This window comes from Scophthalmus maximus, chromosome 6 (assembly GCF_022379125.1).
Source record: "Scophthalmus maximus strain ysfricsl-2021 chromosome 6, ASM2237912v1, whole genome shotgun sequence".
Taxonomy (NCBI): Eukaryota; Metazoa; Chordata; class Actinopteri; order Pleuronectiformes; family Scophthalmidae; genus Scophthalmus; species Scophthalmus maximus.
Window position 1 is genome coordinate 20152134 of NC_061520.1, and position 24491 is coordinate 20176624.

The 24491-nt window shown below is 43.4% G+C and overlaps 2 protein-coding genes across 4 annotated transcripts in view; both read left to right on the forward strand.

The window, feature by feature from the left end:
* Positions 1 to 11914, forward strand: part of dnah1 (dynein, axonemal, heavy chain 1) — a 31372-nt gene extending 19458 nt beyond the window's left edge. For all 3 annotated transcript variants that reach the window (XM_035631342.2, XM_035631340.2, XM_035631341.2), the window contains 25 exons: positions 127 to 312; positions 426 to 617; positions 828 to 995; positions 1106 to 1297; positions 1543 to 1674; positions 2051 to 2176; positions 2301 to 2420; positions 2697 to 2846; positions 2946 to 3106; positions 3493 to 3718; positions 3822 to 4017; positions 4161 to 4312; positions 4418 to 4614; positions 4733 to 4877; positions 5177 to 5335; positions 5902 to 6033; positions 6199 to 6369; positions 6555 to 6734; positions 6966 to 7142; positions 8092 to 8262; positions 8408 to 8538; positions 9559 to 9703; positions 10171 to 10377; positions 10603 to 10837; positions 11270 to 11914. In XM_035631342.2, the coding sequence (XP_035487235.1) occupies positions 127 to 312; positions 426 to 617; positions 828 to 995; positions 1106 to 1297; positions 1543 to 1674; positions 2051 to 2176; positions 2301 to 2420; positions 2697 to 2846; positions 2946 to 3106; positions 3493 to 3718; positions 3822 to 4017; positions 4161 to 4312; positions 4418 to 4614; positions 4733 to 4877; positions 5177 to 5335; positions 5902 to 6033; positions 6199 to 6369; positions 6555 to 6734; positions 6966 to 7142; positions 8092 to 8262; positions 8408 to 8538; positions 9559 to 9703; positions 10171 to 10377; positions 10603 to 10837; positions 11270 to 11391 (4173 nt within the window). In that variant the 3' untranslated portion in view covers positions 11392 to 11914. The remainder of the gene's footprint in view (positions 1 to 126; positions 313 to 425; positions 618 to 827; positions 996 to 1105; positions 1298 to 1542; positions 1675 to 2050; positions 2177 to 2300; positions 2421 to 2696; positions 2847 to 2945; positions 3107 to 3492; positions 3719 to 3821; positions 4018 to 4160; positions 4313 to 4417; positions 4615 to 4732; positions 4878 to 5176; positions 5336 to 5901; positions 6034 to 6198; positions 6370 to 6554; positions 6735 to 6965; positions 7143 to 8091; positions 8263 to 8407; positions 8539 to 9558; positions 9704 to 10170; positions 10378 to 10602; positions 10838 to 11269) is intronic.
* mapkapk3 (MAPK activated protein kinase 3) lies at positions 11441 to 24186 on the forward strand. Its single transcript, XM_035631344.2, has 10 exons — positions 11441 to 12456; positions 16344 to 16483; positions 18618 to 18682; positions 18883 to 18962; positions 19076 to 19202; positions 19376 to 19451; positions 19545 to 19669; positions 21239 to 21324; positions 21438 to 21518; positions 23456 to 24186. Exons 1-10 carry the CDS (start codon positions 12169 to 12171, stop codon positions 23609 to 23611), a joined length of 1224 nt encoding a protein of 407 aa, XP_035487237.1. The 5' UTR covers positions 11441 to 12168; the 3' UTR covers positions 23612 to 24186.
* Positions 24187 to 24491: the final 305 nt, after the last annotated feature.

Sequence of the window (24491 nt, forward strand, 5' to 3'; positions counted from 1 at the left end):
ATCCCTTTGTCCATCTGCTAGTGTTCAAATGATGCTTTCATTATCAGGCCTTCTTGACAACCATAAATGAATATGTATAACCTGTGCATTTTGTGTGTGCTGTATTTTGTCCCTTTATGTTGACAGGTAGACACAGTGGTTGCAGAGGAGACACGGAAGTCGGTGCAGGAAGAGGAAGCAAAAGCTTCAGAGAAAGCCTGTTTCGCAGGGGCCATAGCAGCAGACGCCCAGCGAGATTTAGATGAGGCGTTGCCGGCTCTGGATGCTGCCCTCACCAGCCTCAAGTCGCTCAATAAGAATGATGTCACTGAGGTAATCATGGGGATTTTGATGATAATGATATAATCTTCAAATGCTATTTCACTGTGTTATGTTATGACATAAGTTATGTGGTGCAGGTGGAATATAACCTCTGTTTTCCGTAGGTACGTGGAATGCAGCGACCACCCCCGGGGGTGAAGCTGGTTATTGAAGCGGTGTGTATTATGAAAGGCATCAAACCCAAAAAGGTACCCGGAGAGAAGCCTGGCACCAAAATCGACGACTACTGGGAACCTGGAAAAGGTCTGTTACAGGACCCTGGCAAGTTTCTGGACGGCCTGTATAAGTATGATAAGGTAGAATACTTACAGTATGTAATTGATTAAATACTATGCTATTGTATGCATAGTATATGTTGTCATGGTGTCTCCAGAACGTGATTACTGCCTCAATCAGATTTTATTTAACCCTTAACTGCTCTTTACATTTTGATGTTGATTTAGTCACTTCCTGTTTGGTAGTTGTGAGTTGTATTGAAAGCAGCTTTCTGTGAATCATTTCTACAGGAAAACATCCCAGATAATGTGATCACTTTAGTCCAGCCCTACATCGATAACGAGGAATTCCAGCCAGCCTCCATTGCCAAGGTGTCCAGGGCCTGTACTTCCATTTGCCAGTGGGTGCGAGCCATGCATATATATCACTTTGTGGCCAAGAATGTGGAACCAAAAAGGGTAAATACACAAATCCATGTTTGAGCCCTTGCCTTTTTTTGTATAACGTATAGAAAGTTTATTCACATACGAGCATACTCTAAACGTTATTAATGTATGTTTTTGCACAGCAAGCTCTCAAGGGGGCCCAGGATGACTTAGCGGAAACCCAGCTCATCCTGGATGATGCCAAAGGAAAATTGGCAGAGGTGGAGGGTGGCATTGCCACTTTACAGGCCAAGTACCAGGACTGTTTGGCTAAGAAAGACGAGCTGGACAACAAGTATCAACTGTGTGAGGCCCGTCTTGTCCGGGCAGACAAGGTCAGAAGAAAGGATAAGACAAGATAGACGTGTGTGTGTGCGTGTGTGCGTGTGCGTGTGTGCGCATGTGTGCATGCGTTTGTATTTCTATATAACAATTCATATGAATGATTTAGACAGGCAGTATCTGCTCTTAAAAGACAAGGCCAATCGTGTCCCATTGGAAGATTTCAATATATTGACCTGCTTTAATATTGATAGTTGGGTGGTGATGATGATGATGATGATGCATTGTTTTTCTGTAGCTCATAGGCGGACTGGCAGATGAAAAAGTGCGCTGGAAGGAAACAGTTCAACATCTGGATTACATGGTGGACAATGTAGCAGGCGACGTGCTTCTATCTGCAGGATACATAGCATACCTGGGACCCTTCACTGTAAGTGGGATGTAACTCAGTGATTGTGTTGTTTAATTCATATTAAAAAGCTGCATCACATCCAAAACATACTGTATGTCCACATACATATTTCCCATCCCAATTAACTGCATTTTCAGGATTCAATATTGTGATGTCTTCATGGTGGAAAGTTGCCAACTTAAAAAACGTTTCTTGTTCCAATAAACATAGTTCACACCTATAGCAATCATAACATTTGAATGTAATTGTTCACATTCAAATGTGATTTTTGTTGTTTTTGGTAGGTTTTCACTTTTTCTGTCTGTTTTTATATACTGTTTACTGTACATATACCGTGTAATCAGTGCAGCATTATTGCATTATTTACACGGAGGTCCATTGTCTTTATGTTTAGGGGGAATACAGGGCAGCCATGGCAGATGAATGGCTGCATTCTTTCAAAGAACTAGAAGTTCCACACACTGAGGCACCAAACCTGATCAGCACCCTGGGGGATCCAGTCAAAATCCGCTCCTGGCAGGTCAGGCACAACCTGTCGTCAGCTGACCTTCAAGGTCTTGATATACCATGCATGCTTTTAGACTCAAATGAACTCAGTCATTTACCTTTATTCTCGTCGTGTTTCCCCATTTCTGTGTGCATAGATATCAGGTTTACCGAAGGACAACCTTTCAGTTGAGAATGGTGTGATTGTCCAGTACTCTCTGCGCTGGGCTCTGTTCATTGATCCTCAGGGACAAGCCAACACGTGGATCAAAAACAAGGTGAGGACACCTGTTCTGTGTTCTGATCTCACCACAGCTGCAGAAGACACCAGTGGGACAAAAGACAAAAGAAACAGTCATACAAAGTTCTACAAAGATTTTAACTTCACATATATCGTTTAAAATTATATTTTGTTACAAGTACCAGTATTATAGATATATAGATATAATAATAATTCTGGTGCAGTGCAGTCTCACTGACTTTTTCCACAAAGCTTGCTAGCATCTGCAGTTGTATCTAATCCTCATCCATACTTGCTGCCTGTTGTCACCCAGGAGCGGGAAAATGGGTTAGAGGTTTTGAAGCTCAGTGATCAAGATTTCCTACGCAGTCTTGAAAACACCATTCGCTTCGGTAAGCCCTGCCTTTTGGAGAATATAGGCGAGGAGCTGGATCCTGCTCTCGAGCCTGTCTTGTTACAACAGGTGAGTAAAGACATTTATTACAAATGAAAACAGATTATATGCTGGTGTGCAAATATCTACCACATGCTGGTCTGCTTCACTTGCATTTATGGTTCTTAGACATACAAGCATCAAGGTGGCACAGTGCTGAAATTGGGTGATACCATCATCCCCTACCATGACGACTTCAAGATGTACATCACCACCAAGCTGCCAAACCCACACTACTCCCCTGAGGTCTCTACCAAAGTCACCCTCATCAACTTCACCCTGTCACCCAGGTAACGCATCATATACAGATAAAAGAAGAAAAAAAAATTCCCACAACTTTGATCCTGTTTTTGCCATCAATCCTGTCATCAATCCAATTCTAGACCCATGTTTATTTAAAAAAAAATAAACTGAGGTAAAAAGGAAATATATTGAACAATTCTTCAGGATATGACTTAATATTTAGGTATTTCAAAAAACACAATCTGAGACTATATTCAATCCAAAAATATGCGTAATAGAAATGGTCTAATAATTGAAATATTACAAGACATACACATGCTATAGGATTAGTATTTGTAATTCATGCTAATACAAATTGATGTTACTGAGGGTAGTTGTGGAAAATCATACCTTCTCAGTCTGTACTGTAAAGTGCTTTTGTGTGTGTATTCAGCGGTCTGGAGGACCAGTTGCTGGGCCAGGTGGTAGCTGAGGAGCGTCCAGACCTGGAGGATGCCAAGAACCAGCTGATCATTAGCAACGCCAAGATGAAACAGGAGCTGAAAGAAATTGAGGATGAGATCCTGTTCCGGCTCAGCTCCACAGAGGGAAACCCCGTGGACAATGAGGAGCTCATCCAAGTGTTAGGGGCTTCCAAAATCAAAGCAGGAGAAATCAAGGTCTGCACAACCTCATACTGTATATTATTCTTCAAGCGTCATTTCCTTCAATTCGTAAGATACCGTTCGATTATCTACCGACACAAGCTGGTTTGACTTGCAGGCCAAAGTGATGGTGGCAGAGAAGACAGAGAAGGACATTGACGCCACCCGTCTGGAGTACGTGCCGGTGGCTGTGCGCACGCAGATCCTCTTCTTCTGCGTATCCGACCTGTCCAATGTTGACCCGATGTACCAGTACTCTCTGGAGTGGTTCCTTCGCATCTTCTTGTCGAGCATTGCCAACTCTGAGAGAGCAGGTACAAAGAAATCACACACTAAAGTATTCTTTCTCTGGTTGTATACTGAGAATTCTGCCTGTGCAGATGGAAACCCTGGAGAACTAGTTCATGACACTGAAACCAGACCTAAAAATGTATCTTTCTTCTGCCATTCTTGACAGACTCCGTGAAGGCGAGAATCATCAACATCAATGACTTCTTCACGTTCAGCCTGTACAGCAATGTGTGCCGCAGTTTGTTTGAGAAGCACAAACTCATGTTCGCCTTCCTCGTGTGCACTCGCATCATGATGAACAAGAACAAAATTGACATGGTGAGCAACAGGGGAGTGGTACCTTGCTTGTCTTGTAAATCTTCTGTAGGAACTCAATACAAATATAAATTGAGCTAAGCCAGGTGCACTGAATGAATTTGTCAGGGTGAGTGGCGCTACCTACTATCTGGGGGGATGCCTGTCCAGGAGATGTCCAACCCCGCAGTGAGCTGGCTGTCGGAGCGCGCCTGGCAGGACATCCTGAGCCTCAGTGCTCTGGACAACTTCAGCAAACTGGCAGGGAGCTTCACCAAACATCTGCAGGGCTTCAAGAAGATTTTTGACAGCATTCAGCCTCACAGGCACGCACTTCTAACTTCTTTGTTAACACATGCATACACTTTTCCCCTCCGTGTATATTGTGCAGAAGCTGTCGCAGCCTGTCTAACAAGGTGTGGATGCTTGTGTGTTTGCCTACAGAGAGGCGCTGCCCGAGGAGTGGGACACAGGGCTGGACTCATTCCAGAAGCTCTTGATCCTGCGCTGTCTGAGGTCTGACTGCCTCATTCAAGGCCTGCAGGACTTTGTCTCAGCTCAGTTGGGACAGCGCTTCATAGAGCCTCAGGTAGAGATCCTGTCCTCTCATTTGCCTTAATGTTCATGTTAAAACCAATATTTATGCAGTGACTCAAAGTTATTTTTTATCTCTGTGCCTTCAAAGTGTGTGCGACATGAACAGGGTTATAATCGCTCTGTTTGATTTAGCTGGGTCTGCAGCAGTGCAAACACTCTTTAATGTTTGGAGTGCAGAATGAATATGTTAAGTTCAGCAAAAAAATTATATCTAGTTGTTTGCTCTACTCTCTAATATGTGGCAGCGGTATTTTAAGGCTTATTAGTCCTTCTCTTTCCATGTTCCCACAGACGTCAGACCTGTCCTTGGTCTTCCCGGATTCGTCCCCCTCTACTCCCCTCATCTTCGTCCTCTCCCCTGGCACTGATCCCGCCGCCGACCTCTACAAATTTGCTGACTTCATGCAGTTCTCCAAGAAATTGAATGCCATCTCTCTGGGCCAGGGCCAGGTCAGGTCCAGTGGGATACCTAGGCATTCTCTCTCTCTCTGTAAACTTTCTCTGACCCTAGGGATAGCCACTATAAATCACTTTCCTATGGTACCAGGCCATTGTCACTTGTCTTGTTAATAATGGCCACCTCAGTGCTAATGGTTTTCTCTATTTCTGACCAAAGGCTGGGACAGTGTGCCACAGTGCTCTGACAGATGCTAGATTCCAAGAGACTGCAATCGGGCTCACAAAACAACCATAAAAACCTCATGTGCATGGTTGAAGATAAATACAGAGTCATTGTGACCAACCAAACATTTCTCTCAGCAATTTACTCCCCGTGTGGCTGTTCAATAGTGTTCAATATATCAACATGTGTTTATCACATTGCATGTAATTATGTGGGTTAGAATCCTGGCTAGTGCTCTGAGGTCTTACTGAAAGACTCCTGTCATGTCAATCTGTTGGGTCATGTCAGATTTTGAGGAAATGTGAATGTTGTCTAAAGTCTTGTTAGACTTACTGTTTTTCTCATTGTTGTCCTCACACCTGCCCTCTCTTCTGCTGCTGTTTGTGTGATCCAGGGCCCCTGGGCTGAGATTTTGATGCGTGCTGCCATGGAAAGAGGTCAGTGGGTCTTTTTCCAGAACTGTCACCTGGCACCCAGCTGGATGCCTTCACTGGAGAGACTCGTCGAAAACATCGACCCAGCAAAGGTCAGACAATATGTACACACACACACAAAAGAGCATGGACATAGACAACCTAGAAACACAAAGCTAACCAAACCCACAGAGCTATGGCTTTCCCTCTTACTTAGACAGTTTCAGTGACCTCCTTTACTCCTCATGGGTACACCACATGTCCAACCCTCTTCACAGGTGCACAAGGACTTCCGTGTTTGGCTCACAAGTCTCCCCAGCAACAAGTTCCCAGTGTCCATTCTCCAAAATGGTTCCAAGATGACCATTGAGCCTCCGAAGGGCATCAAGGCCAACCTACAGAAAACCTACCTGAGGCTTACTGATGATTTTATCACTTCTTCCACCAAGGTCAGTCTCTTCCTTAGTCACCCTCCTACCCATTATGTTAACCTCCTTATTAATTACTTTTGATTAGGAAATCTGCGTTTTTGCATCAGCTTTGCTTTTCAAGAACATCTACCGTAGTGGAGTGTTGTTGTGTCGTACATTTGCACTTATCCCTGTCCTCGCTTCTCATCTCCCTTCCTCTGCAGATAACAAACTTGAGGTCGTTGCTCCTGTCTCTGTGTCTGTTCCATGGCATTGCTTTGGAGCGAAGGAAGTTTGGACCTTTGGGCTTCAACATTCCCTACGAGTTCACAGACGGAGATCTGAACATCTGCATCAGCCAGCTCAAAATGTTCCTGGATGAGTACCAGGACGTCCCATACAAGGTGGGGGGAGGAAAGGCTTCTGTCTGTATTAAACTACCTATCAAACACATGTTTTCCAAAGCCATCTTTGTTCTCTTTTTCTCTGTTTGACAGTTTTATCAGTCTGATCCTGTCTCCTTAGTCCCTATAACCTGTTTGGCGTTACACATGTCCATTGCTTTTTCACTGTTAAAAGTTTCTTGTGTGTGTGTGTTGATCTGTCTGTCCTCCTTTTGTCCACCACCTGTCCAGGTGCTAAAATACACGGCAGGCGAGATAAATTATGGTGGCCGAGTGACAGATGATTGGGACAGACGATGTCTTCTCAGTGTGCTGGAGGATTTCTACTGTCCTGCTGTTCTTTTGGACGATTACCTCTACTCCTCGTCTGGAGTCTACCGGCAGATAGACACAAATCTGGATATCAAGGTTAGATACAGTAAATTAGAGAGCATTTCAAAAGGTCATGATCAGTAGTGCATTGGACTTGACCTTTGCCTGCATCTGTTGGTATTCGCATAAGGTTATATATGTATGTTTATATATGTATATATTGTAATTTCTCACTGTGTCACTTCAGTAGGTGATACTTCGCGAGGCAGTCATTAATGACTCATGATGATATGTGATAACTAAACAACATAATATGATAATAGGAAGATAATTTATTGATAAACGTAAACACTCAATGCAATATTTATTATCTGCATGTTACATGTTTTCAGTTCTACCAAGTTTTATAGCCTCTCTACAGTACACACACAACAACACGGACACCATGTGCCATCATACACACATACACAAACAAACACACACACACAAACACACACACAGACACACTTCAAATATCTTATACATAAAAACATTAAGACGAAAAACGTTGAATTGCAAGTGATCAGTTAAAATGTCTATCATCTGACTTAGTGTAGCATTGGAGCCAGTATACTGTTAATACATTTAACGAGGCCATATGACTTCTGCATATATTGTTGTATGTAACAAAAACATCGGCCCTACTTTTAGGAGTTTGTTTGAGTTTGTTCTCTGAGGTGTTCCAGTAACAAATACCTTTCTCTCTGTTCTTGCTGCCTTCCACAAACAAGGAAATGTGAGAAGTGAGACTGTAAGTATATGTCAGTTTCGAAAAAGGAATTTAAAAAATATGATACACATCTGCAGTTATACAGGAGCAGATGTTGTACGTTTTGCGTCCAGGCAGGGTCCAATTTTTTTAACATCTCTGGAATGACCGAAAATGATATGCTGCAACCTGTCACGTATAAAACACATCAACTTCTGAACTGCTGAGTATCAAACTAAGTCAGTGACATAATTGGTGTCAGCGAGTGACCTGTTGTCGTGGCAATTCTGACCCTAGGGTTACTTGGCATACATTCGTGGTTTGCCCATCAACGACACACCTGAGATCTTTGGTCTCCATGACAACGCAAACATCAGTTTTGCCCAGAATGAGACCTTCGCCCTGCTGGGAGCCGTGGTTCGCCTGCAGCCGCGAGCTGTGTCTGCCGGGGGGAAAACTCCAGACGAGGTTCAGATATTGATTCGTTTTATTTAATGTAGTATGTCAAGAATATAGTGGAGATGTGCAAAGATTTGATTACAATACTTTTTTTCTGAATGCCCGAACTATGGCTGAGACTTGCTGTGTTTTATCTGTGATCCCTGGACCGTAGATAGTGGAGGACATAGTGGGTGGCATCGCTGAAAAGATCCCTCAGCCTTTCAATGTCCAGGAAGTGATGGAGAAGTACCCAGTCCTCTATGAAGAGTCCATGAACACAGTGCTCATGCAGGAGGTCATCAGGTAACATTACGCTGTACCATAAGATCACACAGCAGCTCTTCTCGAGGGTGGCAGCAATATGTCAAAATGCGATCTGCTGGGTGAATCCCACGTACACTTATTTGAAATATTTGCAACAACAAAAAAAGTTAATCTAGCAGGAGAACAATAGTCTGCAGTTGTTTAACATCAGACAAATGTTCAGTTCACCATGAAGTCAGGTCAAGTAGCCAGAATTGATCAGTGATTCTGCCCAGTTTACATGTACCAGTATTTCACTAGTATAAAATTATTTTTTTCTTTATTTGACACCCATGGTTGAAATTTTACACTTTAAGTCACAGCTAGTAACCATAACTATATGTCTATTGTAATCACACTGTGATTTGTTTGTGTGAGAGCTGCTTGAAGCTTTTTAGCAACTTGTCTAAAGCAAAGTTTGTTGTGACAGAAATCTCTGAACATGAAAGTTTTTTCTACAGTATTTTTTTTTTTTTGCGGTGGTGTTGCCCTCGTGTCTTTGGTGGCTTTACTTTTTTTCTGAGTCAGTTTGTCAGGTTTAGTCTGTGAAAGGATTTTTGATCAAATCTGATGTTCGGCCACGTTTGGTGTAAGGCTTGTCCTTGGGCTGATTAAGGATCGGATTGTGATTTTTTCTTTTATGAACTCTATGTGGCCACCTTAAAAATGTACTTACTGTTACTTATTTTGATTTTTATTCAGATTTGTAATATAATAGTTTTGTCAGCAGTGTTAGAAATCACATTTCAGTCGTTTCAGGCTGTAACAAAAGGCTGAAAAATCACTTCATATCTTAGATATAGCTTCTTTATTGATCCCCAACTGGGATATTCTGGTCTTTCGATGTCTTACAATTGTACTTGTCTTTGCACAACTTTGTTTTCAGAATGAAGTGATGCACGTGCTCTTGCAGATGTTTAATAGAAGGCTATGATCCACGAAAGACTATAATCTGAGACGATTTCTGTGTAAATCATTTGCACGTCAGTAACAGGTCCTTGTGTGATTTATGTCCTTCAGATACAACAGTTTGCTGTCGGTCATCTCTCAGAGTCTCGGTGATATTGTGAAGGCCCTGAAGGGTTTGGTGGTGATGTCATCGGAGCTGGAGCTAATGGCCAGCAGCCTGTTCAACAACACGGTGCCTGACATGTGGAAAGCCAAGGCAAGACACACAGACACATGGCAGTTATCACTTCTCCTGACAGGAGACAGTGGTCAAACGGCATGTCACAGCCTCTGTTCAACATTACGTGGCACAGCATACTGCACACAACCAAGTCGTGCATTAATTATTGCTTGATACTAAAGTCATCACAAAACTGGATGCTTATACGAACACATCCTCCTCTGATTTAAAAAAAATCAATTTTTAAACAGTTACCGTTGCATATATTTATCTCTATATTTAGCAGTTCTGTTGGCAGGGGGGCTCCGCTGACCCTGACCCACAAGCACTTACTCAACATGCATATGTCTTGAACTGAAATAATAAACTGAAATCCAGTCACGTTTGGGATAACTCGTGGACGTTCAATATATTTATACATCAGATGATGCTCTAATACCTTTAGGTTCCACTTTCTAAGAACACTTAACTCTGACTGGTTGCGTATATTTCCCTCCCCCCAGGCCTACCCCTCTCTGAAGCCTCTGGCCTCCTGGGTGTCAGACCTGCTTCAGAGGATCAGCTTCGTGCAGAGTTGGATCTATGACGGCATTCCACCCGTCTTCTGGATTAGTGGCTTCTTTTTCCCACAGGGTTTCCTCACTGGGACCCTGCAGAATTACGCCCGTCACAACAGGGCCTCCATCGACACGATTGGTTTAGACTTTAAGGTCCGACAGTAAGCTGTGTGTGTCACTGCCACTATTCCCACTTCATCAGAGAAACAAGCCAAACTTACATATCTAAAGTAAAAAGCTACAGATTTAAAGGATTGATAAATATCTATATAAATCTAATTATATATTCAGTAATTTGTTCCTATTAAATTTGAATGGTTTCCATCGACCATGAACCTGTTTCTTCAACCATCTCTTTTGTATTTTTTCCTCCCACAGGTAATGGTGAAGTCAGAGTCGCAGTTGAGAGAGAAACCAAACGCGGGCTGCTACATCCGCGGTCTATTCTTGGAGGGCGCTCGCTGGGACGGCACGGCAGGTCAGCTTACAGACTCCAGGCCCAAGGAGCTCCACACAAAAATGGCCGTCATCTGGCTGATCCCAAAACCCAACCGCAAATTTCCGACCTCTGGGGTCTACGTCTGTCCCATCTACAAGACGTTGACACGTGCCGGTCAGTACACACAGTATCTGAGTGTGATTAGATTATTCTACATTACAAGCAGATTAGTTTGTGCTTAACTAACAAGCTGTCTTTGAGATCTGTAGGGAAAATAATTAGACAGGGAAATGGATTAATCAATGTCTGTGGGGCTGTTACTCAGGTTATGAGCTCTGTCAGTGGGATTATGTGTTTCGGTGCTCACTCTAGTGTTTATGTGTATCTCCTCTTGGTGGGTTTATTACTCACCCAAAATAGACTCCGGTTAGTGTCCTGTTTCACAAAGTGTCTGAAAGTGCAGCTCTGTATTTTCCACTCGTGGCACATGGCCATCACCTTGTACCAGCACGTCAGACTGCTGGGAAACACTTACGTCAACGCAGGGAGGAAAAAAAATTGAAATACCATTTTTGAGTCGCTGAACTGCTCTGTGTGCTTCTGCAGGGACACTCTCCACCACGGGCCATTCCACCAACTACGTGATCTCAGTGGAGCTGCCCTCGGATCGCTCCCAGGGACACTGGATCAAACGGGGAGTGGCCCTCTTATGTGCACTGGACTACTGAACACAAACATACACACACTGTGTCATTTGCTGTCTAAGCACTCTCTTCATATCACTCAAAGTCTTCTTTTGTTCGTGTTAGGCGCTGTTTTTGCACAATGCAATATTTTAATGTGAGAGTTTCGTTTATGATTAATTACTTTGATGAAAATAACCTGTTAAGACGTATTCAGTTACTGGATACTGTAAGTCTTTAGGACTCACTCTCTCCCTCTCCACACTAACCACTGAACCACCACACACACACACACACACACGCGCGCGCGGCCTGCTCCTTTAAGGGCCATTTGAGAGATATGAGTCAACTGAAGGAGGGTGGCGCTTACACGAATTTGACAGTGACTGGCCATGTGAACACAACCACAAGGACTCTGGACCAACGGGACATTAACAGACGCGTCTCTCTCTCTGACTGGAATCTAGTTTTTGTGTGATCCCGATGTGCGGAATTATTAAGGTTTTTATCTGGGAAGACTGGTAAAGTTGACAGCGCAATAAACACTTTATATATATATATGAATACATATCGAGTTCAGTGTTAAGAAGTTGTGCGGTCTACAAATGCATTTGGTTTTAAAAGCTACACCATAGTGTAAACTGTGTGGAGTCCTTCCAAGGGCTTGCGCGCCCTGGGCGGCCCAGAGACGCACCGGAGCGCCCCCGCCGCTCCACGGAGCAGTGACCGCAGGGCAGCCGGAGTCATCCGCGTTACTCTCGGTGAACTACTCACGCTCTCCCCTCCCGAGCCACCGGCCGGTCGCGACGAGCCGGTGACACCATGCTGCAGAATGGAAACGGCAAGGAGCCGCCGCCGCGCGCGCCAAGGGCGGAGGCAGAGCCGGACTCGCCGGACGAAGACCCCCGGCAGCGGCCGCAGCGGCCTGATCTCCCCGCCGCTGACACCGAGTCCTCTCGCTTCCCCATGCCCGCCTGCGGCAAACTGGAGATCAAGCGCCACGCGGTGACCGACGATTACAAAATCTCCAGCCAGGTCCTGGGCTTAGGGATCAATGGCAAAGTGCTCGAGTGCTTCAACAAGAAGACCGGAGAGAAGTGCGCACTGAAGGTACCCAAGTCACCTGACACCCAACACCTGTTGTAAAAACACACGGCAGCGGAGGACAGACCCTCATAAATCAACCTATTCACTCATAAATCAACCTATTCACTCATAAATTCGCTCTATGCATTTGTTTTAAAAAATATGATTAGTGTTCCTTTGGATTCAAACAGTTTTAAGTGTAAAAACTGTGTGTTAATCTTATTATGAATCCACGAGCAGTTGCCACCGTTTGTTACCTCGCTATATCACCATATCAAAACAGGTTTAGTCTTACCGTTGAGGATCTAAGAGTTGGTGAGTGGTTTGACACTCACTGTTGCCAACTTTCAGACCTTTGACCTCTGCTGAGGTCAGACTTGCGTCACAGACTCACCGTCCTCCTGTGATGTCGAATAGTTTCTCCAGCCGCATGATCTACACACTCAAACCACCTGTTGGGTGTGTGTTTATTTGGAGAAAGACGGGGACTGGTTTACACTCATGTGCAGGTTTATGTATTTGCCTGTGTGTGTGTGTGTGTTTTCCTGCTGCTCACACTGAGGTTGCCATGCCCTGTGTGTATGCTGCGCTCACATGCTCAGATTCGTGTGGACGTGCTAAATGCCAGTTATGGGTCCATGACACCTTATTCTAGAAATAGTAGAAACTCAGGCCCAGCTTCACACACACACACACACACACACACACACATAGACACAAACGCGCGCTCGGGTCATCAGGCTCGTCACCTGTCACCTCTGGACGACAGTCGCAACAGAGAGATTTACTGGCTTACAGTAATCCATCTGGGGCCGAGCTGCCAAAGCCGGCAGCAGCGGTGTCACAAGCAGAGCTGTAGATTGTAGAGGACAGGAGGCTGGAAACAAGATGAGAGAGAGATAAACTGCAGCACTAGACAATTAGAAGTCACAGGGAAAAAAAGATGAATAATAGATAGACAAAAAAGGTGTGAGACATTGTGAGAGCACTGAGCTGATGATATGGCACCACAGCCATTTGTATCAGAAACTAAACTGGCATCTTAATGTGCGTGAGTGCTGTTCTGTGTAGTCATGTGACTTCTGACTACCTCATCTGGTGCTGGACAAACTTTAGCATCCTCAAAAGGAACGCGAACAGTCGGCCATGGTGACTGCAGCTTAGAGGAAATACCACAAACCCTCTGAACCTTCTTCTGCTGCCTGCACTGTTTCAGAGTCGACAAGGGAAACACTCATGAAATGACAATTTGGCCTTCTCTGCCTGTGTTGGTTTGCGTGTGAACAGGATTTGCGCGGCTTTTTTTTAACGTGCCTGATGTTCTGCCTGAACACAAATTAACACCATGTACAGCCTCCCCTGAATCTCAAGGCATATCGAAAGCACGAGGAAGCAATCCAGAATGTTCGATTAGGAGGAGGGTTTACCACTGGCTTTTTAATTAAGTGTTTTTCTCTGAGCGCCGAACGTGATAAATGGATATAGGTTCAATCCACTTTGCAGCCGAGCTGGAGGGGAGCCATCCGTTTAATGCAATTCAGTTGCAGTCGTCAGGATTCATTTAACTTGGATTTGTCCGACTCCAGGGAGGAGAGGCGGGCCCTGAGAGAGATGGAGAGCCCGGCGGTGCTCGGCAGTTGTCTAGAGTGCCGCCATTGACTGTTAATACCTCTACATGTACTTATTTGGCGAGTGATTTTAGTGCCTTCCAACTTCGCGGACGTGGGAAGTGCAGGCTTCCGTTCGTATGCCAAAGTCTTCCTTTCAGTGTGTTTGTGTATGTTCACCTTTGTGGTCCGCCAACTGGTATGCTAATGGAACATCTGGGTTTCCTCACGGCGACCACAATGTCATTAAAAAAGTCTCAGTGGCTCGGTCAGACCCTGCATGGAAGAGATTTTGTACAAGAAAAAACCCTACTCTCAGATCCCAAGCGGACTCGCTCCAGGCTGCCGATGCTGTTGAAGAAGTTAATCAATGTCAGGGGTTTAGGCTTGTGAGTCCAAACTAGACTCTCGGGCCTCAGCTGTGGTTGTGCAATTCTGTGCTTGTCTTGAATGAATCCATCAGATCTGGGGTTTTAACCCCATTGACCTTTGTGGCCAAGAGAAGAGCTGAACACCGTGTCGGTATAAATCACACCTGTTAAGTGCACCACAGTGTGTTGATGAATTGAATTTGTTGATTACCACCACAAGTCCTTGACATTTGTGTTTTTTTACAGAACTATCTCAACAACTATGGGGTGGATCGCCATTAAATTTATATCAATTAATAAATTGTTACCGTAGCGATCCTGTAACCGTTTGTCAGGTTCAAATGTTCATTTCTGCAATAATTTGGTTTATAAAAACTGCCAAACTAACGACCTTCCCATCAGCCTCAGTTGTACCTCTGTTTAATGTGAATAAGAAATGCTATCTTGCTAACAAGAAAAACTCAAATTGTTATGTAGATTCTTTGTCATGTTAACAAAAGCAATGACACCTCTGCGTTATTATGGAGTTACTATCATTTTGATTATTGATTAACTTCCTAGAGCACTTTGATATGGGCTTTATAAGCAGCGCATGTAGAATCTGGCAAGAGTGCAGATGAAGTGCGATATCGTGTGTGTGTGTGTGTGTGTGAGTGTGTGTCACACAGTGTTGGGATGTGGTTGATTGGTTTAGAGCAGGGTCGAGCGTTCGTCGTCGTTGTCCCCCCTTTTTTTGTTTCATGTGTGTATTTAATCCACACAAACTTCTTTAATTATAGACAATTCAGTTTCACTGCAGGAAATTAAGGAAAGCAGCTCCCATGCTGTCTGCTCTGATCAAAGTCATAAAGCCATAAACCAAGCAGAATATAATAGGACACACGTAGTAGAGCAGAGACAGTAACCGGAAACCTTCAACTTCTACTTTCAACACCCTGCTGCACTCTGGACTCCTCACTTCCTCTTTGACACTAGTGACCTGAAACAGATTGTTACTTTAAGGAGGTGTTGCTTCTCATATTTGGAGTTTCCAGGAAACGTGAAAGCCTTTCAGTTCCACTCTAACAACTGAATCTGAAATTCTATAAATTGTGTCTGCGTGTGTATGTGTGAGTCTGTCATACATCAATGAGTCAGTCTGTCCCTCAGTCTGTTATGTTGTCCAGGCCGTGTCTGTGAGCACACTGGCCTTGTGGACAGCAAGAGATCACTTCATCCCAGTCACATCCAAAAATACACGCTGACTCAAAACATGTGCTGTGTCAAGGTCTGCCACCTGCTGTGTGTGTGTGTGCGCGCGTCTGTGTCATAGGCTTCCATTTCGGGACGGCTTGTCCAACTGCGGACAAAAACCATGTCCTTATTTGAGAAAAACCTGACTTTTGGTTGGTTGGTCGTAGGGGTCTGAGTAAGTGTCCAGGAAATGAACGAAAGTCCATGTAATGTCCCCAAAAGACACCTGTGACAACATGTGTGCATCCCCTGCGTATTTCAAAAACACTCTCTTCTTGTGACAGGGCTGCCTTAAGTACTATGTGTTTGCCCTCAACTTACTGCACTGGAGCTTTGTGCGAGCTCTCACACCACTTACAGATTATTTTCATAATCGATTAATCCGTTGATTATTTTCTCGTTTGGTCCATAAAATGTCATAAAGTTTATTGTGTTTCCCAAAAACTCCAAGATGATGTTTTGTTTTGTCCTCAAACCAAAGATACTTAGTTCACTGTCACAGAGGAGCAAAGAGACCAGAAAATATTCATATTTAAGAAGCTGAAATCTGAAAATGTATACTTTCAGAGGAGCAGTCTAGAATTGAGCAATATCAATTCAAATTCATAAGTTCATCAGCATCATATGCTGAAAGTACATTTTCTAGTTATGACAAATAGATTTTTTATTCATCTCTCTCTCTCTCTCTCTGCATCTTCAGATTCTGTACGACAGCCCCAAAGCCAGACGAGAAGTGGAGCTCCACTGGCGAGTCTCAGGAGGACCGTACATCGTCCGCATCCTCAACCTGTACGAGAACATGCATCATGGGAAGAAATGCCTGCTCATCGTCATGGAGTGGTAGGATTCAAACTCCACCTGTCAGTTCACACACCATGGCCCATCTGAATACTTTCCTTCATAACCGTGTACTTCCTTAAAATATAACTGCAGTTGGTAATATTTTGCGTAGGTTTTCGAATAAAATGAGGGGATCGCTTTCCCCTGTGTCTAATAAAAACGTTGAAACACGATTATAAAAAAAATGGTTGTCAGAAAACTGAAAACGAGGATTCTTGGAAAGCAGAGAAATGTTTTCCACTGGGCATTGATGAGGCAGATGTGAATTTGTCGAACAAGCTGTTTTGATAAACCTCTTTTGAATGAATGTCAACAGAGAAGTCAAGTCACACTCACTTCATAGAGATTTTATGTGGGTCGTCCACTAACCAGATGGTCGGGGGTTCGATCCCTGCTTCCTCCAGTCTCCATGCCAAAGTGTCCTTAGGCAAGACACAGCCCTAAATAGCCTCTGATGGCTGTGCCGGCAGTGTATGAATGACAGAACAAGCGCAGTAAATAGCGGCGCTGTTTGAATGTGTGTGTGAATGTGAATGTGAATGTTGTCCTGTAAAGTGCTTCGAGTGGTCGAAAAGACTCAGGACTTAATATTTCCAGATTTTGAGACTATTTCCTATAAAACCTTCCATCTCGCAGAAACTACAAACATGCTCAAGATGCTTTTCAATATTCTAGCGTGCGTCTTGACTCACCAAACATAAGATCCGTTCCACTGAGGACAGAACATTCAACCATGCTAAGGGTCAGTCACAAGACACGACCTGACAAAGTAAAAACGTCAGCACTGATAGAGGGATGGGATTCCATCTGCGACTAACATTAATATTATATAATAATAATATGGCGTCAGAGACGGTGTGTGTGTGTTTATGCGCGTGCGCGTGTGCGTGTGCGTCCTCACAACTTCAAAATTCCATTGAAGAGGTAACACTTGGTTTTAGTGTTCAGGTTAGAATCAGGTGTAGGTTAGGGTTAGGTTTTTAGATGTGATGATTGAGGTCAGGGAGTGCATGACATCAACTCAAGCATGTGTGTGTGTGTGTGTGTGTGGGTGTGTTTGTGTGAACTTTGATGTACATTCATATAGTTGACCTCTGGACTATTTATGTTTCCTTTTTTCCACTTGCAAAAGGGGAAACCCATAATAATTCAGAGGAAAGAGAGGAGCCAGAGGTTCGACACCAGAGAAATGACACTGTCCTCTGTTCATGGGAATTTCAAAAAGTGACTAACTAATTCATTGACACAGCAACTGTTTGTGTTGTGCTTCATGTAGTGACCTTGTGTGTGAATGTGTTTGTGTGTGTGTGCTTTCAGTAATCTTTCACTGCTGTTTCAGCTCACAGTCACACTCATTTCTGTCTCCATTATCTGTTCCTTTATTTAATCACAGACCACAAAAAGTACATTCTTACTTTGTGCACAATCAAGCACATCGATATGTCACAGTGAACAGAGGGTGTGTGTGTGAGTGTGTGAGTGTGTGTGTGTGTGTGTGTGTGTGTGTGGGAAGCACAAACATCTGGTGCTGAAGCTAACATTTTTAGCGCTGAGGGTGTTTGAACTTTGAAAGAATCAGATCACAGGTGTCAGGTATGACGTGTGATCAAAACAGCTAGATGTATATATGTAATAGTGATTTAGAATTCAAAAACAAACTATCATATTAATATTCTATTTATGTATATTATTATGTATTATTATTATTGTATATTATCACTGGATATGAGACTGCAGAGGAGACTAATAGTAGCCATTTGACTGATATATTGAACTACTGTATCATTTCACATAAATCCTGTCGGTTCAATAAGTAGATTTCTGTACTTTCAACTTCTTTCCTCTTTGATCCTCTTTGACTTTGCACTTAAACATTTGTCTTTGCCTGAAACAAGGTTACGGTGAAATGTCCTCAGTGTTTTAGGATGTAATAAAAAAAGTCAACAGATTTAGGTGAATGTAGAAAACAGTACTTATATTTGTTTGTCAAACCTGTTGTTAGTTGCAATTCTGCATGAATAATATCATGTCGTTTCTTATGGTTATACCTGCTGATATGTGCAGATATACAAAATAAAAAAAACAACTTATCTTTTCTGGCCCTGATTGAGCAAACCCTGTGTTTTGTCTCCAGTATGGAGGGAGGAGAGCTGTTCAGCCGAATCCAGGTCAGAGGAGACCAAGCCTTCACTGAGAAAGGTGAGGAATGATGGAGGGATGGATTTCATTCACATCAGCAGGTGTCAGAGAGGAAGAGAAAGCCCCACACATCCACCTCGGATAACATTAACAACGTTAGACAGGAAATGAGGCAGAATAACAAGTTTGCTTCTCCTGCTGTGCTGATATCGGAATTGCTTCTGGTTTGAGAGATTGTATTTTTCCTCTCCTCTTCCCAGAGGCATCCGAGATCATGAGGGACATTGGCACAGCCATCCATTTTCTCCATGACATTAACATCGCGCACAGAGACATCAAGGTGCGCAGAAATCAAGATCAACCCTTCAAAATCACAAAGAATAGGCTCAGTCCTGACAAAATATAGGAAATAATGACATGTTTCTTTTTTTCCCATACGCCTTACCTCTCCAGCCAGAGAACTTGCTGTACACCATGAAAGAGAAAAAAGGGGTCCTCAAACTGACAGACTTTGGCTTCGCTAAGGAGACCACGCTACACAACCCCCTACAGACCCCCTGTTACACACCGTACTATGTGGGTACGTTGCTTTGCAATATTTTCAAGTCATTATATGGGATCCTGACAGGCCTGGAGCATAGTGGCATATACTTTGATTTGGTTATGTATGTATGAGTATTTTTTTCCTCTGCTGTATGAATCTAATCTCTCTCTTTCTCTTTCTTTCTGTATATGTGTGTCGCCCTTGATAAGCACCTGAGGTTTTGGGCCCAGAGAAATATGACAAGTCATGCGACATGTGGTCTCTGGGTGTCATCATGTACATCCTGTGAGTGCTGTCTGTAGCCGGGTGGGAGCACATTTGTTTTTTATGTGTAGTTTTAAAGTTGCTCTATCAGCCTCACCATGTTTGTGCCTGTAGGTTGTGCGGCTTTCCTCCATTTTACTCCAACACGGGCCAGGCCATTTCCCCGGGGATGAAGACGAGGATCAGGATGGGCCAGTACGAGTTCCCCAACCCAGAGTGGGCGGAGGTGTCACAGGAAGGTGCGAATCTCCTCTTAAACCCACACATCAGGGCTGCAACTAACGATTATTTTCATAATAGATTAGTCTGTTGATTCGTTGTTTGGTCCATACAAAGTCTTAAAATGGTGAAAAATGTTGATTGTGTTTAGAGGATTTGTAGAGGAGCAAAGAAACCAGAGAATATTCACATTGCAAGGAGCTGAAATCAGAGAATTTTGACTTTTTTTACATAAAAGATACCAATAAATCGATTATCAAAATAGTTGGCGATTAATTTAGTAATCTAGTACTAAATTAATTGCTAACTGTTAATCGCTAACTGTTGCAGCTCTACCACACACAGGCCTTTTCCATGCTAATAGAATTTTCTTTTTTTTCCTCTCCATTCTTGAAAACAAAGGTTTTCAAAAAAGATCTCTAAATGTATTTTTTGTGTCAATATCTCTGATCAGTCAACACAGGACACATCTTTCTCTCATGCTGTCAGATGAGTGCAGGACCTGCTATTCAAGAAACAGTGAATGTCAATCTTCAACTACACACTGATTTTAATACTTCTTAGCCGTCAGATCATCATTTTATACTCGTACTGTACTAGTTTCAGTTGTTCAACCAGATGAAAGAGAAGGATGATGACATCCTAACCACCATTTCATATTTGACAGCAAAGGGAATTTTTTTTACAAAGTAACCTGAAAGCGTTTACGGCAAACGGCGCTGCCTGGACTGACGTGTGGGCATCGTTGTCGCATGTATGTGCATCAGCGTTGTCTGTGTGATGCTCGCGCCACCTCAGTCAAAAACAGGAAACCAACGGAGCCATCAAGCAGCTCTGACTCTGACTCCACGGGTCTACTGGGCGACCCGGTCAAAGACGTTCTCATGTGTGTGATCAGCTGCAGCTGGCTGAAACCATCACGTCATGAAATGTGCTTTCAAACAGCGAAGATTTACATCTTGGTGCTGAGGCCTCTTCAACCTGTCTGTGTCCGTACCTGAGTGCAGTCTCTGTAAACACAGCGTATGGCTGAAACATAGGTCAGGTAAACAGTGGTCCATAGTGACTCACCAGCCATATTTACTGCTGCCTTTCTGGAGTTGTACACTTGAAAGGTCTATAATAAGCATTCCCCTAAAATTTTGTTCTTTTTCTTCCACCGATGTTTTTTCTTTTTAAACCTTCTTTTATCTTGTTTCTACTCTAGCACTTTGAGATTGCTTTTAGCAATGAAAAGTGCTCTATAAACTTTTATATATATATATATATATATATATATATGCTATAAAATGTATTATTGTTATTATTATTATTATAGCAAATGAGCGAGCCCAGACTCTTACAGACATGTCGCAAATTGACGGCAGCCACCTGGTCTTCTCCTCCCAACCAACGGAAACAACAATGCATGCACACACAGTCACAATTTTTTTTTTTTCCACTCACTCTTCACTCTTGCCCTTTCAAATAATCCTATCGGCTGTGTAAGTAGGGCGTTTTGTCCCTGAGCCCTGGGACAGTTTGACTACTGTGCCTGTGCCCTGCTACTAATAATGTACTGATTCTTTGCATTGCCTTTACTCTTCCAGGAAAAGATTTGATCCACCAGCTACTGAAGACGGACCCTAATGAGAGAATGACCATCGCTCAGTTTATGAACCACCCCTGGATCAATGTGAGTATCTGTGTGTGGAGCACGGATACACCTTGTACACTTCCTGTGCTGCCTCTTGTCTGCCGATCTGTTTTCCCTATATATCTTCATCTGCACCCACGTGTGTGTTACAGAAGTCTATGGTGGTTCCCTCCACTCCGCTCCACACCACCCGGGTCCTGACTGAAGACAGAGAGATGTGGGAGGATGTGAAGGTCAGAAGCAGAGTAACACTGCCCCCCCCTGAACCACACGTTGACACTTACAACACGTCACTGCTTGGCTATCAAAGCTCTAGTTTGGCCGTAGTTTGGGTATTGTGACGGGAGTCCACCGGTAATGTAGCGCTGCACTTGCATAAAAACACAAGATTTAGGGCCTCGCGAGAATCAAAACCAAAGAAGTGGATAAGGGCAAATAATCCTGACTTTAAGTCTCCAGCATGTGGCAAGCTCCAAAATTATTTCCCATAATGCAACTCAAGAGCATCTGGCATTAGACCATGCATGCCTTGTGAATGTCCATATCATTTAAGCTCCACTCCCCCAGTTGGTTATTCTTTCTGTAAAAAAATCGGGGGAAAAAACCTTATGACATCACTATGAATGTCATTGGGGTCATATTTAGCGGCGGCTCAACAAAGCTCCTCCACAGCCACAGAAGACATTAAAGACTGGTTTTTTTGCTCAATCATTCTCTAAATGACTAAAAGAGATTTTTACGTGTGAAATCATCAGATGCCCCTTTAATCGTTTTGATAATTACCACATGACAGCCAGCAATGGGAATTTGTCAACACAGAAACGTTTCACATATTTGAGTGAATGAAACTAATTTAAATCGCTCAAGACTGATATTTATTGTGTATGACTATATGATTCCCTGGTGGCCACCAGGGGGAAGCAATGGTCACAGTCTGGTCTGTTCTATAAGTTATGGTCAGTTTAACATTTGACACACACACACACACACACATACTCTTCCCAACTCTTTTCCTCTAAGCAAGAACGTGCTGTTTGCTCATATCAAGCCACGGTTGGTGTTAACGCTCCGCTACTGTACAAAATGTCTCAGTTGGGCAATCCCACATTTTTCCAGGGGCTGCAAATGTGAGCAAAAACCATGAGTAGAACGGCACAATCCTTCACAACCGCTGAACAAGCGAATCTGTAACGATAAGTTATGAAAGGAACTTTCTTCAACATGATATGCGCACAATGCGCCACTGTTCACTTCTGCAATGGAAACTGCTGTTGCAATGTTGCGCAAAATTTTCTGAGATTGCACTCCTGAACAATCACTTCTCAAAAAGCACAAAAAAGAAACCCAAGACATTCAATTGTTCCTGCATAGATCTTGACTGACGAGTGGCCTCCACTCATCCACATAAAGAGTGAGGAGTTTGAGGGTTGACGATTTCAGGGCTGTAGCTCAGCTCCAGTTTTCTCAGACTAGTCTCCTGACGACTCAGCACATTTTTCGTGGTCTGGTTTGACTCTATTTACTCCTTTTCCTCGGACACTGATGACCTGACCTTTTCACTCTTAAAACTTGCAAAGATTGTTCCCGGACTGGTTTTTCTCTGCCCTACCTTTGTTAATGTTTCTCTGCAATGCAAATGAGCTAGTGAGTTACTGTGCTCTATGGAACAGCCCTTAAAAGGAATACTTTTGGTTTATTTGCTTTCTTGCTGAGAGTTGTGGGTTTAAGAGGGTTTCATAAGCATATACATTACACATAAGGCCAGAAGTCGGTTGGCTTAGCATAAAGACTGGAAACAGCTCGTCTGGTTCGGTCCAAAGACACAATATTCTTAACAACCTGTCTAAGACTCACTAACTAATATCTCATTTCATCTTGCTGTTGCTTTTTTAGAACCATACAAAAAACAGAGTGTGTGGTAATCAGTGGTAAGTGATAAGTTAAGATCAGCTGCTGGCTGATCTTTACTTATCAGTTAAAAACATTGGTATCAATCTTCTCATCTAATTCTTGTTAAGAAAACAAAACATGTATGCACGAAACGCGTAAACATACATTTGGTTGAGAGTAGGACTCAACAGATGAGCCCATTACAGATGTGCTTGGTCAATATACGTTTGTAGTAATATCAGCAGTCTAACACGCTTTGCCTCCGTCTTGTGTCTCACAGGAAGAGATGACCAGCGCTTTGGCGACCATGCGTGTTGACTACGACCAGGTGAAGATTAAGGATCTCGACACTTCGAACAACCGCCTGCTCAACAAGCGGCGTAAGAAGGCCGCGGACGGGGCCAAGGGCGGCTCCACTGTCTGCCAAAGTCAGTGAGACATGGACGGACGTTCGGCCATTAACGGGAAAAACCACACAGAGCAGTTTCTTCAATGGTGAAGAAAAGACGGCCAGAAGATTCTGATATGTGCGGGAGAGGATGTTTTAGAGAGCTGCTCGGGACTCTTGGGGGACGGAAGGCGGAGGACGCGTTCTCTGAAATTAAAGGACTACATAGGAACAACAGCAATGTCAAACTTGAACTTATATTGGTCATATCAAGACGTGATGTCGCCTGTGATAGAAACCTGCTGTTTTTAATTCTTTTATGTTTGTATGTGATTTCTTTTTTAAAAATCCTGGCTGCAGACATCAAGTATCATCAAAAATTTGTAGTGATTATATTTTGTGCACTTGAACACATTGCATGTTCGAGGCCTCCTTTGTAGTCAATGCATCAGGGTACAGATCACACACACACACACACACACACACACACAAACAAACAGTGGACAGACTGTGAAACCACAACTCTGTCTAATGTTACCCATGCTGTCATTTGCTGTTTCCTTTCAGGGATTAAAAAGTCTGACGCCAATTGTCTTGTCAATAAAACGTAGCCTTCACACTGACCGATCGACCCGAGGGAGTGTTTTTTCACTGAAGCAACAGTAACTTGGCATCACACACGCTTTCAAGTGATGTATTTTACTCCATGTCACTGCTGCAGATCAACAATTGTGTTCTGTAAAAGGGGGCAGTGAGAAGCAGGCCGCCCAGCTCCCAGTCAGTGAGGCCAGAGAGCTCTGTGTAAGCAGCGATGGAGCAATGGTTGGTTGTGCGACATGGATGACTTGTGACACTTTTCTTGAGAAAGGACGTGTGTGTGTGTGTGTGTGTGTGTTAATGGAGGTTGAGTAAAATGCTTGCAGTAAAT